We start from the raw sequence: 17555 nt of genomic DNA, 5'->3' as shown, positions 1-17555 counted from the left end.
GCAATCGCGTTCCGCTGTCGTTTCTCAATGACAGTTCCTATCGCGATGAGGCGAGTAACTTTTACAAGTAAACGAATGTGTCAACGAATATCTGTTATTTTTCATCGGCTACTTTCTATGAATTTACGCTAGCACATTGTTGACTGACAATTTGCAACATTGTCCAACCATTGTTACCGGCTACTTTTTTCCTACCGTAACAGCAGATAAATTTTTATCGTCAACTTCGCTGCAAACTGATGTAATTGAATAGCATGTAAAAATGACATACTGATTTCCAAATTGGCGCCGGAAACACAAAGTTTCCCAATGTCATTGCGGCAATCAACGTGTCAACGCTAAAACTACCGACGATTAATGCGACATGTGTTATTTCTACCGAGTCGGTCAAAATGACCTCTGAAGCGGAAAAGTGTTACGCAAAGACAAAGAATGTTTATTAATTTATTCTTCAGCTTTATTTAATATTCCTTAGAAATGCAGAAGTCTCGTTACATAAATTCGAATAATTTTCATGAGAAATTACCAATCGGTCATTATTCGACCGCTTCGGTAGTTTTAGTGTCAACTCTCGAGCGAGCAAGGGAGAAAAAAAGAGTCACCAGTGGAATATTCGCTCTCACCTAAACGGTCCTTTTCTCGATGCGCATATAAGTTCGCGATACGCGCGTCGACGATTACATAATATCTTTCAATATTTCATCCTTATACGTAGGTCTTCCCTCGTACGCTGGATCCACTCGGTAAGATAGCCCAGCTTCTTCGTTCTGTTGACCGCGCGTCGAAATCTTCCACCCGCTTCTCCTTCGTTTGCATCTTTCGTCCATAGAAAAAGTTCTTACTCGTAGGAGTTCCGCTTTTTTTTTTCTTTTTGTCTTCTCCTTCTCTCTTCTAAAGGTGGAAGCTAGATTTGGTTGACCCAACAGGACGCGTGTCCGCGACGAATCGTTCAGTTCGCAGGCTCTCGTGCATACGTAAATGCACGCGGATAAACAGATGCAAATGTCACATCGCGTCGATACACGTCATGTTCTATCGACATTATGATAATGCGCTTGAGTTTTGTATTTCAAAAATAGAAGAAGAGGGAAAAATAAAAATTGCCCGCTCGATGACGGACGAAGCAGGCGCAGACGATGAATGCGATATGTCACTTCTCGCAGAAACTCGAGAGTGAATCTGGTGATTTATTTACTAACGACCTACTAACTGGACGTTTCGTTTGGCGTTGCACGACTGTGGGGGTGTAGTTAGTTGACTGAGTCCAGGATTTGTGTTTCCTTCTCTGTTTCTTCTCTCGGTGCACTAAATGCATGCTGGAACGTCAACGCAGGGTCATAGAGCCTGTCATATTCTCTTGTTCACACTGGACTCAGTCTCTCAGTTACGCGCAGTCGAACGGTATAATCGCCTCTTTCAGTAATGGCATTTTGTTCAGAGGGTCGCACACAGGACGTAGACATCAGTAGAGTCGGCGCCAGGGTGATGGACGAACTGGTGAAGCCTATGAACGACGTCCAGATCGACGACACGGAGTTCGCCTGCCTCAAAGCTATCGTCTTCTTCGACTCGCGTGAGTGTTTTTCTGCTGTAATCGGGGAGAGCCGCGTGTGTAATCGCGAGGTCGCTTGTGCTTGACGGAACGGAGAAAAAGTCGACGTAGTCGTCGTCGTCGCGCGCGCAATAGACATAAATGCATTCCGCTAATATAGATCGAATGCGATTCGCTTTCAATAATCTCCGCGCTCGCGCTCAATTCGATCTCGTTGTGGCAATCACGGCGCACGCCGGTTTCGCCCCGACACAGCTTTCATAAACAATCGCGAACCTCATTGCTTATTTATAGACATCGGGAAAAGTAATCATAGATTACGAGGAAGAAAGTTCGTTGGATTACCCCATTAATTAATGCTCTTGTCTATCAATTCTGCTATTGTTTCCATTTTTATTTTCATTGTTTTTCTTGTTACATTTTTATAGCGTAATAATATGCAAAGGACGATCTCCAGACTCGGCGTGCTTTTCTTTTTGTTTACATTCAAGTTCACTGCCTTCGTTTTTCATCAATAAAACTGGATTTTAGCTGTTATAGCCGCTTTAAAATACGATGTGTTCTATTTGCAATTCAACAACTTACACAATTAATATATTTCGCTCACTGAAATTAAAAGTAATTATTAAATGAAGGCAGAATTCTTTGAAACGATCGTATATAAAAAATAATTCTCAAACAAGCATTTCTTTAAACTTTAACACTAAGGAAAACGGGACATTGAGTAACGACGGGAAAATAATAACACGCTGGAAAAAAGAAAAAGGCCGCGCATTGATGCGTTAAAATGCGGCCGATCAAGTAGTTCAATATCGGTCCACAAGGTATTTTCATTTATAATTATCTCGTCATTAACATTAACCGTTAGCTGCCAACAGTGGCTGCCATCAGGGAACTTTATATTCTCGATGCCACTTGAAAATTAATACGTATTATTTTAATATGTTAAATATAATTATATTCAATATTGGAACTAATTATCGTTATCGACATTATGAACGTTATCGGCACTTTGACACGGCCGAAAATGAATATATAAATATAATTTATACAACGATGCGCTATATTCTCGATGAGCTTTGAATAAAATTAAAAACAAATAACAAATTGCTGCACTTGCACAAAATGTATTTATACACCATTTCAAAACCTGTCATTTCGACAATTTCGCCAGAAATTGAGATCGTACCAATCGTCAGTTTCAGCAGCTTACGACGACGACGACGAGCGTCGATCGTCATCGCGATCGATGCGCGCTGCCGACGTGCTCCAGACCGTCAATCGTCGCGCTAGATCGTCTCTAGATTGAATCATTACCTCATCGCTACATTATATCGTATCGTTACCGTTCGCAGACGCGCAAGGCTTGAGCGAGGCCGGCAAAGTGAAGCATATGCGCACCCAGATCCAAATGAACCTCGAGGACTACATCAGCGACCGACAGTACCACAGCCGAGGACGCTTCGGCGAGATTCTACTGATGCTGCCGGCCTTACAGTCGATCACGTGGCAGATGATCGAGCAGGTGCACTTCGTCAAACTGTTCGGGGTAGTGCACGTGGATACCCTGCTGCAGGAGATGCTCTTGGGCGGCACTACAACGGAGATGAACGGTACCGGCACCTCTTCCGTGTCGATTCCAAACCCAGCCGGCAGTTACGTCAGCAGCAACGGCAGCCCTACCAGCCCGTTGACGCCTGCTAATGTTGGATCGCCGCAGGATCATATGCTGACTACGGCTGGTAGCCCCGTCATGATCCTGAGGGACCTCACGCCCATTACCGTGCAAGACGACACCAGCTTCAGGTTGTTCAAGCAGGAACCGAGCTTGGAGACGGAACCGACCTTCTGACTAGACGTCGGGCTGAGCCAGCCGAGCTTGTTCAGCTTAGCCGGCGAAGCTCCACTGAGCGTGCAATGAGCGATCGCAATGATGTAATCGGCTCGTAATTTTGCATCGGTATACAGCTCCTTGCTACAGCATCGGACGGTGCCGCGTAACATGCTCATCGTCCGGTGTGTGTGTGTGTGTGTGTGTGTGCCATGTATCGTACGTAGCTCTGATGTACTCGTTATATTGAACACTCTTGTGGTTACGTCGCAACCGTGCTTATTAGTGCGAGCCAAGAGTATAAATCTTCCTTTGGAAGTTTGGAGAGCTCATATCTTTGACACATTGACAGCGGGTTAAGTAAAGCTACACTTTCCGCAGATTGGTGCTGTTTAGTTGTTTGAGTAAATTACGTCATCGGGGAGAAAGAGAGCTTGCAGTTAATGTTTTGTATTAATATTACATATTATATTACATATTATATGTAATATATTACACGTTAATAATATAACATTATATTACATATTATAATAATATAATTTGTTCAAGAATTTTACATAAGCGAATGATATTCTTCGATATTAACGGAATTTTTCCGACCATTTATGATATTTTACGTAGCACAATGTCTGCTGTCAAAGTGTTAATCGTGGTCTTTCGAAATACACGTGAAAGATATAAACTCGGAATCCGTAAGCTCGACTCGTCGAGTTTTCGAAATAATTGATTGCGGTGCTATTTATAAGTATAACGTTCTGGGAAGAAAAATTTCGTTAGCGTTATCGAGGTCTTACGTTATCGAGCGGTCTACATATCAACATCGTATCGGGTAAGACGTATCCGAAGATATCGGAAGATTAACGCTTCTGAAGTATCCTGTTGATATCGAGCCGTCTTTTCGTGCAGATAACCAATCGCATTTTCATTCTAATTATAATTTTTATTTATTCGTGGGATGATAAAATCCTTTCAGAAATCTTGTCACAAAATTCGTTTGTATGTAATCGTAGTAAAATGAGAGTGAACCGATGAAATAAATTGGATAATATTGAGAAGTACAGAAGAAAAGGAAATAACAGATTACAATCGTACATATGCAAGTGTAATAAACAAATTTTGATAATAAAATGAGGATCACATTAGATTCACTTCAATTTTCTATGATACCGGGCTAAAAGAACAAAGTCGAGAACAAATATTCAAGAACAACGAAAGGACGGTCAGGCATGAAACTAAAGAACGAGGAACTTTCCGCAAAAGTTTCCATGATGTAATTGCGGGAAACACTACATGTAAATTGTGATCGACATTCTGCTCAAATAATTGCTCAAGTAACAAAACTCTATATATGTCGTTTATTGTATTAGTCATAGCGTTAATTCAAATGTGATTGTCGACGTTGGTCCAAGAACGTTTATTGGACTAGGTGACAAATTGAAATCAAGGTATATGATGAATGTATATTATATGTCCCGAATGTATATATATATATATATGTATGTATGTATGTACATATATCATTGCGGGAAAAAAATAAGGAGAGGAGGAATTCCGAACCCAGTCTACGCAACGACAAATACGACGCAGCAGTATGCTGTATTGGAGTCGCGTTTCGCAATAATAATTAAAAATCCGCACCTGTACAAATAACGATCAGTCGCCGACCAAGATAAATGTGATAAGCGATATGATCGTATCTTGCCATTGCTACATCGCTGCAATAAATGATAGTATTCAAGCACATCAGCTTGTTTCCGAAATCTATACTGAAACCAAATCGAAGCAAACGACGTTTGGCCTGCGCTTGTCTGCGTACTACGTAACTATGCAATGACAATTAGCGTTAACTTAAAAGAGGCGGTGGAAAGTAGAGCCCATGGCCAACTATCGTTTGTACATACACAGAGTTATACGTTTGAATGCGACGACAAATAAGGAGAAATAATTGTGTTTGTATTATATCGATTTTAATCTGTTAACACTTTGATTGCCAAAGATGAGTTATCTCGTATGGTCTTCTTTCTTTTTTTAGTAAGCATTTTACTAAATAATCAATATGATTAATTAGCATATTAAAGTAATATATGCTAATAAAGTAATACAAAACTAAAACTAATATAATATATAAATTTGCTAAAGTAATATATGCTAATTGATTGGTATATTAAACTGACATTGATTTTAAAAATTGCGTCGGAAGCAAAGCTTCCCAATATTACTATGGCAATCAACGTGTTAACTGAGTCACTTTCAAATAAAAAAATAAATAAAAATAAAAAGGAAAGAAAACGGCACCCGTGAGTATAGTGAAAAGTAAATAAAAAGACGAATTGATTCGTCCTTTTTTTTTCTTTTTTTTATGACGAGTCAACTCGTCTTTCTCAGCTAACGGGTCAACATGAAATATGTTTCTACTTATTTCGCGGAGTCTCGCGAATCGCGGATCAGTAGCGTTATGAGGCGGCACGTTATAATTCGCATACGAACGATAATATGTAAATATGTAAAATTTAACTACGTCACGTAGTGTTACAAATATACATACATACATATATATATAACATTCCAAATATAATTAATTTCAGTATATTAAACCATAAACTTTAAGATAATTTTAAAATAATCGTCAGGACGTGCGTGTGTGCGCTATAACGTAACGCATCAAAAGCGAGTTTTCTGCGAAATGAAAAATGCGCCACTACAATGCAATTTACTGTTAGTAATAGCACGACAATAATGGTGTGCACGTGCATTCACCATTTTATACGCGGATATGGAACAGTCGATGAATCGGATAACGACTGTCTCTTCCAAATGGTTAGTGCACCCTATTTTGCGAGCTTTAGCGAGAAGTCTATGTTGACATTATGGCCGGTTAAAAAGCAATAGTATAATAATAATAATAATGATAATAACAGTAATATTAATAGTAATGATATTAACGGTACAATATAATATATAATATGACATTATAAACATGTCACAATCACAATGCGCCAGATAACATTCAGCTACATTTTATAAAGATACGTCGCGCGCACGCGAAATAAGATTTTGTTTTCATTCTGTCATCCGAGATTTTCATTTTAATTATTGTCTATCCGAAGATTCATATGACAAGTGCGCGTTAAATTGAAATTTTTTAATCTAAAAAAACTGCAGAAAACAATCAAATCCATAGCCCATTTAGGAATACTTGATTCTATATTTGATTGATTCTAAATTATATTTGATCCTAAATTTTTTCCAAACAAATAAAATATAAAACAAATTTGATTTTAAGTGATATTGAATTTTGATAAAAATATGTAAAGACCAAAGTTTCGTTGCAGTCACATAACTTCACAATATATAAATCAGTATTCACAGTCTGTTTTTATATTTGAGATCATTTGAAGATCATATCTAAGATCAGACTATGAATATATAATAATATTGTATAAAAGACGTATTTTAATTTGTAGTAATTAAGTTTTTTCAAAAATGTTTTAATTATATAATTATAAATAAGAAAAAGACATTTTAATGAGCCATATATATTTTACCGCTGTAAATATAGCATAAAGATATAAATATATTTTCTATTTTTGTATGATGAAAACTTACGAAACGTTAGCGCGTTTTAATATAAGACAGAGGAATATATCAGGTATAGTCCTATTAGAAAAAATATAAGATTGTTATTGTTGATAATGACGTGTTATACACCAGTGAATTATGGAATATATCATGCAGTGAAAGTGTAAAACATGTCAAAAGGAGAAACCATATCTAATAGGATATCTTAATTTTTAGTCGTGGGTTGTGAAGTAGATATTATCATTTCTTGTTATATGACTCTTTCTATATGTTGTTGACAGTTCGTATGTGACTGAAACCGTATATAATGTAAATAAAAAAATTAAATATGTAAATAAAATTTTTATTTGTTACATGTAAAATGCGATTATTTGTATGTTTAAGTAAAGGGTCATGTCTCATGTTAATTTATAAGATAATAAATTTTGTTTAATATTATTATATACATTGTGCTTCATTATTCCTATTAATCAATCACATTAAAACTATATTGGTCATTGTATACACATATAATAATTATTGTATAAATAGAATTTTTTTCATGTATTATGTTTCTCAATTGAATTCATAATCTGTTCGCTTACGTTTCTTAAGATTCACAGCACTTTGTGAAGTTTCAATAACATTTGAACCTTTTTTTAGCCATTCTTCCAGTTGTTGCTTGGCTCTTCTTCCTGAGACAAATAATTCTCTCTCTAATCTTGGCAATAAATTATTAAGTGTGGGATCAGCAGTAGGATTCTGTGCCCAGTCCATAATTAGCCTAAATCGAGATCTAAAAGTCTGAAAATTACATCATACAATTACGTTTGAACAACATAAGTTAGTTAATTCAATGTCTTAATGCTAACTTAACACTTACTAGCAATAAACTGTCGATGATCATTTCACAATCACGATTATTAAACTTTTTTAAGTACATTCCTAATTCATAATAATATGGATTCCACTTATTCAATATAACAGTACATGCATCAGCTAGTAAGATTTCTCTGTAACACATGCAAACATAAATAGAATAAATTGTTAAGAAAGTTACTTCAAACTTTCCATAAATTCATCATGTGATACACACCGATAGCCTTCTTTGTATGTTTTTGGTATATCTATACTAATTACAGGATCTCTTGAGACATTCAATGGTTGTGCCAGCCACAATGGAAGCTCTAACTTTGTACCTGGTTTTAAATCCTCAGATTCAGAAGAGAGATCCAGAAAACCTATATTGTATATCATATATCATTAACAAATTTTAATTACTTTATATACATAAAAAATAGGTTCTTATGTTTTATATAAAGCAGATGCCTAAATAAGTAGATATTATAAATATTAACATATATTATCACTGAACATGTAATGTCACATACAAGACATCTTTTTATATATTATATAATATTATAATTATATTAGACATAGACAGACATTACAATTATAACATAGAAAATTGGAAAATAAACATATAACACACACACACACGACTATATTTTCTTCAAATAAAACCAAAACACATTTTTTATTTAGTCTTATTTATTACTATACTCTATAACCAAACTATATAACTATAACCAAAAAAAATATAAATTCTATTAAACATCCTAATATAAAAAACACGGTAAAGGGAATAATTAAACTCACGTACCCAAACGAGGTAACGTAATCTCCACTTTGCATGATAATCGTTCTTCCGTACATAAAATATCTGTCAAGGAAAAATAATTTGTTCCGAAATGTGTAAGCAACGACATTCTGTCACAACCTGCATACTACGAAGCGTGGTCTACAATGACCGTAAGCCGTAAGCAGTAAGTAGAAAGCGTGAACAGAAAGTGCCAGAGCACAGGCTTCTGCATAATATACAACGTATAAACAGAATCAACCAATCAGAGTTCTTCATTTTGAGAGGGGAACTACGATGCTACATCCACTTTCAGGTTTCGACGGTAAAACCTGTATGTAGTGGCAGTCCGTGCTACATCCATTTTTAGGCGGTTTATGTCCGTGCTACAACCATAATAGCGTACTTGACAAGCACGGTCTCGCACATTGTTACGCGTTTATAACATGAATTAACATATTAACATGTGTAAAAAAAAAAAGAATTGACATTGTGTATGATTAATATCATGAAGATCATACGAAGTGTCCGGTAATTAGCTGCCAACCCGAAGTGTGAGGGTAGATTGGGTTGAGGCAAACATAAAAATCCCATACCATTTTGCGAGATTCGCAATAATTATCGAGTTATTAATGACAGAAATCTGAGGAGTAAAAGCGCGCCGACATAGATGATTCGAAAAGCGTTGTAGCTGCTCAGGGCAGCGGTCATGAATCTTTTCCCTAATGTGAATTAGTGAAGAGTGAAAGTGAATTTTGTGAATTAGTAAAGAATGAAAAATTTCATATGAATTTGTGAAAATTGAAACATTTCACACGACAATTTAGTCGTTCAACATGGCGGTTGCGATCTAGATAATTCTTAATGAATATCAAACAAATCAAAATGATCAAAATAATAATGTCTTTGTAATCCGAAGGATATTACGTGCAAAATCCGTTTGATATAATATCCAAAGAAAATGTTTCAAAATATGTATGTACAAGTACTATAAACCTTACGCACCGACGAGATATACATCAGTCTGTAAAGTAAGAGCGTGTACGGCATAAATGGCAGTTGGCTTCAAATATCGTCCTAGTTTTTTTTTAGCCGTATTGTGAGGCATATCTCAAGCACAAGCTTCGAGGAAAAAGAGTGTGCACTTTAAAGCAGCTGACACGACAAATTCGTCTCATTTGGAGGTCTTTACCGAACGAATACGCAGTCAACTTAGTGAAAAGTATGCCTCGGAGATGCCAGGCAATTATCAATGCCGGTGGTGACTGGATTCATTATTAATGGTATAGCGTTTTTCTTTTCATGGAGTACAAGAAATCCATGTACTTAAAAATCATTAAAAATAAATTTTTCTACACATTAACCCATACACGCTCTTACTTTACAGACTGTACTACAAAGACTGATGGCTTTACGGGATTTAGCGTATCAGAGAAATTTCCCTGGTGAGGCATCCGGGCGAAAGAGACCGTCTTGCATTTAGCGCAGTAAAATTTAATGGGAACTAATACTTTTCAATCCTTTCCTTCGGATCAAAAAGATTCAGAATTCAGATATATTCAAAATGTCAATACTTTTTAATACGTTATAATTCGACATTTTATACAGGGAAGCAGGACGAAGGGAATGGGATGCGGGCAACGATACATCATGCGTCTCCAGACGTGTCAAATCGTTTATTATAGAGGAGACTTTGATACGGCAACATGTATTCGAATATTTAATCGTCCCATGGACCACTTATATATAATAATAAAAAACAATTAACGCGCATAAATGAACGATTCGTATAAATTTTTCTTTTTCTTGTAGAGCAATGAAAGAGTAAATCAGTATCGAAAATCGAATACCGATTAATACCATAAATTAGTGTCAGAAAATTGTCCAATGACAATTTGTTCTCATTTTTCAAGTAATCACCGCTGTAATTTACACAACAAATTAACTCGGTTAAACGAACGATTCGTACCAATATTTCTTCTCTTATAAAGAAATGAGAGAATAAATCAGTACCGAAAATCGAAGGCCGATCAATACCTAATTTATTCATCAAATTAACGCGGATTAATGGACGATTCGTATTAATTTTCTGTTTTCTTATAGCAAAATGAAAGAGTAAATCAGTATACGAAAATCGAATATCGATTACTACCATAAATCAGTGTCAGAAAATTGTCGAAGTGCAATGACAATTTGTTCTCATTTCCCAGGTACTTACCCCTCTAATTTACTCAACAAATTAACTCGAATAAACAAATGATTCGTATCAATTTTTCTTCTCTTATAAAGAAATGAGAGAATAAATCAGTACCGAAAATCGAAGGCCGATCAATACCTAATTTTTTCATCAAATTAACGCGGATAAATAAACGATTCGTACCCATTTTTTTCTTTTCTTATACAGGAATGAAAGAGTAAATCAGTACCGAAAATTGAAACCCGATCAATATTTAATTTATTATTTAATTTATTCATCAAATTAACGCGGATAAATGAACGATTCGTATCAATTTTTTCTTTTCTTATGGTACAATGAAAAAGTAAATCTGTACCGAAAATTGAATATTGATTAATATCATAAATCAGTGTCAGAAAATTGTCCAAGTGCAATGACAATTTGTTCTTATTTTTCAGGTACTTACCCTTCTAATTTACTCAATAAATTAACTCGGATAAACAAACGATTCGTATCAATTATTATTCTCTTATAAAGAAATTAGAGAATCCGTCAGTACCGAAAATTGAAGGCCGTTCAATATTTAATTTATTCATCAAATTAACGCGGATAAATGAACGATTCGTATGAATTTTTTTTTCTTATAGAGAAATGAAAGAGTAAATCAGTACCGAAAATCGAATATCGATTAATACCATAAATCAGTGTCAAAAGATTGTCCAAGTGCAATGACAATTTGTTTTCATTTTTCAGGTACTTACCCCTCTAATCTTATTCAACAAATTAACTCGGATAAACGAACGATTCGTATCAACTTTTTTTGTCTTGTAAAAAAATGAGAAAATAGATCAGTACCGAAAACCGAAGACTGATAAATATTTAATTTATTCATCAAATTAACGCGCATAAATGAACGATTCGTATCAATTTTTTCTTTTCTTATGGTACAATAAAAGAGTAAATCAATACCGAAAATCGAATATCGATTAATACCATAAATCAGTGTCAAAAAATTGTCCAAGTGCAATGACAATTTATTCTTATTATTCAAGTACTTACCCCTCTAATCTTATTCAACAAATTAACTCGGATAAACGAACGATTCGTACCCATTTTTTTCTTTTCTTATACAGGAATGAAAGAGTAAATCAGTACCGAAAATTGAAAACCGATCAATATTTAATTTATTCCTCAAATTAACGCGGATAAATGAACGATTCGTATCAATTTTTTCTTTTCTTATAGTGCAATAAAAGAGTAAATCAATATCGAAAATTGAATATTGATTAATACCATAAATCAGTGTCAAAAGATTGTCCAAGTGCAATGACAATTTGTTTTCATTTTTCAGGTACTTACCCTTCTAATTTACTCAATAAATTAACTCGGATAAACAAACGATTCGTATCAATTATTATTCTCTTATAAAGAAATTAGAGAATCCGTCAGTACCGAAAATTGAAGGCCGTTCAATATTTAATTTATTCATCAAATTAACGCGGATAAATGAACGATTCGTATGAATTTTTTTTTCTTATAGAGAAATGAAAGAGTAAATCAGTACCGAAAATCGAATATCGATTAATACCATAAATCAGTGTCAAAAGATTGTCCAAGTGCAATGACAATTTGTTTTCATTTTTCAGGTACTTACCCCTCTAATCTTATTCAACAAATTAACTCGGATAAACGAACGATTCGTATCAACTTTTTTTGTCTTGTAAAAAAATGAGAAAATAGATCAGTACCGAAAACCGAAGACTGATAAATATTTAATTTATTCATCAAATTAACGCGCATAAATGAACGATTCGTATCAATTTTTTCTTTTCTTATGGTACAATAAAAGAGTAAATCAATACCGAAAATCGAATATCGATTAATACCATAAATCAGTGTCAAAAAATTGTCCAAGTGCAATGACAATTTATTCTTATTATTCAAGTACTTACCCCTCTAATCTTATTCAACAAATTAACTCGGATAAACGAACGATTCGTACCCATTTTTTTCTTTTCTTATACAGGAATGAAAGAGTAAATCAGTACCGAAAATTGAAAACCGATCAATATTTAATTTATTCCTCAAATTAACGCGGATAAATGAACGATTCGTATCAATTTTTTCTTTTCTTATAGTGCAATAAAAGAGTAAATCAATATCGAAAATTGAATATTGATTAATACCATAAATCAGTGTCAAAAGATTGTCCAAGTGCAATGACAATTTGTTTTCATTTTTCAGGTACTTACCGCTCTAATCTTATTCAACAAATTAACTCCGATAAACGAACGATTCGTACCAATTTTTTTTGTCTTGTAAAAAAATGAGAAAATACCGAGAGAATACCGAGAGAAAATCAGTGAAAGAGTAAATCAGTACCGAAAATCGAATATCGATTAATACCATAAATCAGTGTCAAAAAATTGTGCAAGTGCAATGACAATTTGTTCTTATTATTCAGTACTTCCTCCACTTAATCTTATTCAACAAATTAACTCGCATAAACGAACGTTTCGTATCAATTTCTTTGTCTTACAAAAAAATGAGAAATTAAATCAGTACCAAAAACTGAAGACTGGCCAATACCATAAATCAATGCCAAGATAATTATCTAAGTACAATGATAATTTGTTCTCATTTTTTCTCAGGTATTCTCCCTCAGGTATTTATCCCTCTAATTTATTCAACAAATTAACTCGAATAAACGAATGATTCGTATCAATTTTTCTTGTCTTATAAAGAAATGAAAGAATAAATCAGTACCGAAAATTGAAGATCGATCAATATTTAATTTATTCATCAAATTAACGCGGATAAATGAACGAGTCGTATCAATTTTTTTTTCTTGTAGAGAAATGAAAGAGTAAATCAGTACCGAAAATCGAATATCGATCAATACCAAAAATTAGTGTCAGGAGATTGTCCAAGTGCAATGACAATTCGTTCTTATTTTTCAGGTACTTACCCCTCTAATTTATTCAACAAATTAACTCGGATATATAAACGAACGATTCGTATTAATTTTTTCTTCTCTTATAGAGAAATGAGGAAGTAAATCAGTACCGGAAATCGAATATCGATTAATATCGTAAATCAAAATTTATATTGCTGTTTAATTCCATCGTCGCAAAAGATTTGACGTTTTCTCTATCCTAGTCCTAACTTGTAGAAAATTTGGTACTTATCTTTATTTGACAAAAGTACGTCGGACTTTCTGTACTAACTAATATAAAAAATTTTTTTTCATTCTTATTTTTTCTACGTCTAATATTTTAATACCGAATCTGTCGAAATGAACCGGTCTGCAGAATTCCTGGCAAGACGTTTCTCTCTCTTTCTCTCTCTCCTCTCTCTTCGTCTCTGAATCGCCGCTAACGATCGAAAACCGCAAGCGGAAAGTAACGAAAATTTATTCATCCAACTAAAACGTTCTCAGTGTTATTTTTTAAGTGTTGGATAAATATCGATCCGGCGTTTTATCCAATATCTAACAAAAGTATTTCCGTTTTTTTCTTGCCGACATTCAAATCGATAGTTTTCTACAAGTTAGGATTTGATAAAAAAAAGTCTTTCCCGAGTCGAAATATTAATTCTACATTGATCCTGCAAATTGCATCCAATTTGAAAAATCAATACAGAATATCTAGATGCGCAATAGTGAATAAGCTTTGTCCTACCTGAACGTTATATCTGGCTACTTTCGCAGTCTCGCCCATGATGAGTCTTCAACAGCGACGTATTCCGCAGTTATTTAATACTCGTTTATCTCGATAATGTATATGTACTTAATCCTTATATTCTTAATTTAAATGAGCAATTTTTGTTGATGTTGATTATATATTCGCTTAACAGCGCAAGAAAGAGAACAAAGATAAAAACGTAAATAGAACTGCTTTTGTTAGAACTGCGCGTGAGATAAATATATAAGGATTAAATAATCATATAAGAATTAGAGGAAATGGGGAGATGAAAAACACTTTTTATTCTCATCATTCTTAAAGTTCTTTTTTCCTGTTTTCTTCTCTTTTTTTCTTTTCTTTTTTCTAATGAGAATGATGAGAATTGTAGCTCTCAAAAGAGCTGTAGCTGCAAAAAGACAACGGTTATGTCTAATAATGCTATTTCACTAATAAAGATTTTAATTCAGATTCGGTACAATAAGAAAGATAAACAAGAATGAGAAACGAACATTCTAGCAGATTCTAAACGAAAACAGCAATCTGAGCATTATTAGACGAAGAAAAATCAACACTTGTAAAATGTATATCAGATTCTAAGATCATTATTCATAGTTTTCTAAATTATGTGCAATTTTTCATTGAGAACATAATTAAAAATTTGTATTCATAAACCTTAGATTGCCTCAGCAACCTTGCTTGAATAAACATTCATATTTTATGAGAAAAGAAAAGTAGAACTCATGTTACGTGAAATTAGGTTAACGAATAATCAAATCTCAAGCTATTTTATCATTTTTCAGATGATAAACTATGAATGCTGATCTAATTTCGACTCGGGTATGTCCTTACTTCGAGTAAGGTCCGTTAAAATCAGAAAAATCCTGCGTAATAATAATTACTCGAGGTACCTCGAATACCATACATGATGTATCGCTGTCCTCGGCTACGTCTCTCGGCGCGCTCCAAGTCCTCTCTCCATCCTGACTTCTCGATCCAACGTCCTCCTTCTGGTTCTGGTCCTCCGTCGCAGCATCCCCGGATACTCCATCGTAGCACTGGCGACGACACTGACTCTAGCTCTAACACTCGCGCAAGTAAGTTTGGGGACAAAGAAACGCGTATTAACCGATACGACTACCGACCGACACTTGTACTCTGCGTCGCGGCATGCGCGTCGTTCGTCGGCCCGAGGCGCAATGTCCTTTCCGCAATCACGGAGTCATATATAAGAGTACGAAAACAAACAATCGGGAAGGCACGGTTACCCCTCACCAGTCGCTGACATTGCCGATCAGTGTTGATGCCTGCGTCGTCCGTTAGCTGAAAATGAAAACAACTCGTGTTTTCAAAGCATGCCTGTGAGAGACTCGCTTCAAACTTCACAATACTTATTTACGTCTGTTCCAAGAATCATATTACGCCGAATTCAAACTGTCTCTATTGACATGACATACACGAGATCTGCGATCGCATCATTGATCTTTCTTTGGACAAGAAAATCCTGAGAGGAATGCTGTTCGAGAATATCACAATTTATGTTTCAGGTGCCTTGCAGATTATCGAATCCGATGTAACAGATCAAGGAAAGTATGAATGCGTCGCTATGAATAACACCGTGGGCACGGAGTACTCCAAGTCAATCACGTTATATGTGAAACGTACGTATATTTAATATTATATAAAACTTACCTTTTTAAATAAAAAGGTAAAGAAAAGGCGTCAAGTACAAGCGCAACACATATTGTGTTATTTTTGAAGTATCAAACTCAAATTATTTTTTTTATTGTATATATGTGTACATAAGTTTCCACAAGTAAAACTTATAACTATAATAAAACTCTGCAACACTTTTCTACTGTACAAGAGAAGTGATATATTAGAACAGTAGCGCCAACTGAGAAACCTAACATATATATATGATTATTGTATACTTAACTTAATATTTTTAGAAATCTCAAATTCAAATTATTTTCTTTTTTAAGATATATATTATGTACATAACATAAGTTTTTATAATATATGTATGTAAACTTTTAAAAGTAAAAATTATATCGTGTTATAAAAATTTAACACGTTTGTTACTAGTGTCCAATATTAAAAAAAGATATCTTTTTAAATATTATGTACATAACATAAGTTTTATAAGTAAAACTTATCAAATTATTTTTTTTGTAAGATATATATGTACATAAACTTTTAAAAATAAAAATTATATCGTGTTATAAAAATTTAACATGTTTGTTAATAATGTCCAATATTTAAAAAAAAATATCTTTTTAAAGGTTATGTTATTTAAAATATCCAAGAAAACCTAGCTACAAAAAGTGTCCATAACATAAATTTTTACAAGTAAAATTTATCATTATTTATTGGAACACTGAGTTATATGGTTATTTTACTTGTTATTGTAACAAATTAATTATTATAACAATGCAATAAAAAATATTTGATACAAAAAATCTTGGCGCGGCTGCACCAAAAACTATATCGAACTAAAACTTGTTTAATACATATATGAGAGCATTTTTATTATAATATATTCTATAATGAAGGTTTATAATTTATATATTATAATACTGTAATTATAATGCTGTATAAACTTAAATAAAACATTATACCGTATGTGTATAAAGAGAATTTACAAGAACATTTTATTACTGTAATATAATAAAAATGCTGTCATGTATGTATTAATCAAGTTTTAGTTCGATATAGTTTTTTAAAGTCAAATTAGATATCATTGACATTTCGTCAATTATAATAAAAATAACATCTTTGAATAAAAAAATATCAGAATATGTAGAATATACACACATTCGATATGTATATTCTATAGTGAAGGTTTATCATTTATTATAATACAATACAAACTTAAATGAAACATTACACCGTATATATATAGAGAATTTACAAGTACATTTTATTATAATTATATAATATTATAATTATAATTTATTATTATTATATATACGAGAGTAATTGCAGATTCATAAAGTATCTATGATTATTAGTCGGATGATGACGGATCGTAAATGCCGAGCGCGAAATTCCAACTTCTTATTCCCGGAAAATTCGTCAAACGTTAAAACGAAGGGCAAAAAGTGTCGTCGCTCGCG

The 17555-nt window shown here is 33.8% G+C and overlaps 2 protein-coding genes across 4 annotated transcripts in view; one reads left to right on the top strand and one right to left on the bottom strand.

Moving 5' to 3' along the window:
• The window catches only part of Hnf4 (Hepatocyte nuclear factor 4), a 32335-nt gene extending 26037 nt beyond the window's left edge, over nucleotides 1–6298 (top strand). For 2 of the 3 annotated variants that reach the window (XM_011151077.3, XM_011151078.3), the window contains exons 6-7: nucleotides 1421–1573; nucleotides 2908–6298. In XM_011151077.3, the coding sequence (XP_011149379.1) occupies nucleotides 1421–1573; nucleotides 2908–3404 (650 nt within the window). In that variant the 3' untranslated portion in view covers nucleotides 3405–6298. The remainder of the gene's footprint in view (nucleotides 1–1420; nucleotides 1574–2907) is intronic. The other variant, XM_011151079.3, reaches the window with a different exon arrangement.
• Nucleotides 6299–7369: 1071 nt separating this feature from the next.
• On the bottom strand, nucleotides 7370–8809 carry Psf3 (DNA replication complex GINS protein PSF3). Its single transcript, XM_011151080.3, has 4 exons — nucleotides 8605–8809; nucleotides 8038–8182; nucleotides 7825–7954; nucleotides 7370–7745 (listed from the first exon to the last, which is right to left on the bottom strand). The coding sequence occupies exons 1-4, from the start codon at nucleotides 8708–8710 to the stop codon at nucleotides 7518–7520; spliced, it is 609 nt and encodes a 202-aa protein (XP_011149382.1). The 5' UTR covers nucleotides 8711–8809; the 3' UTR covers nucleotides 7370–7517.
• Between the last annotated feature and the right edge of the window lie 8746 nt (nucleotides 8810–17555).

The sequence above is a fragment of the Harpegnathos saltator genome, unplaced genomic scaffold (genome assembly GCF_003227715.2).
Source record: "Harpegnathos saltator strain DR-91 unplaced genomic scaffold, Hsal_v8.6 scaffold177, whole genome shotgun sequence".
NCBI classification, from domain to species: domain Eukaryota; kingdom Metazoa; phylum Arthropoda; class Insecta; order Hymenoptera; family Formicidae; genus Harpegnathos; species Harpegnathos saltator.
The sequence above is the reverse complement of the archived record's forward strand: the minus strand, read 5'-3'. Positions and strand labels throughout refer to the sequence as shown.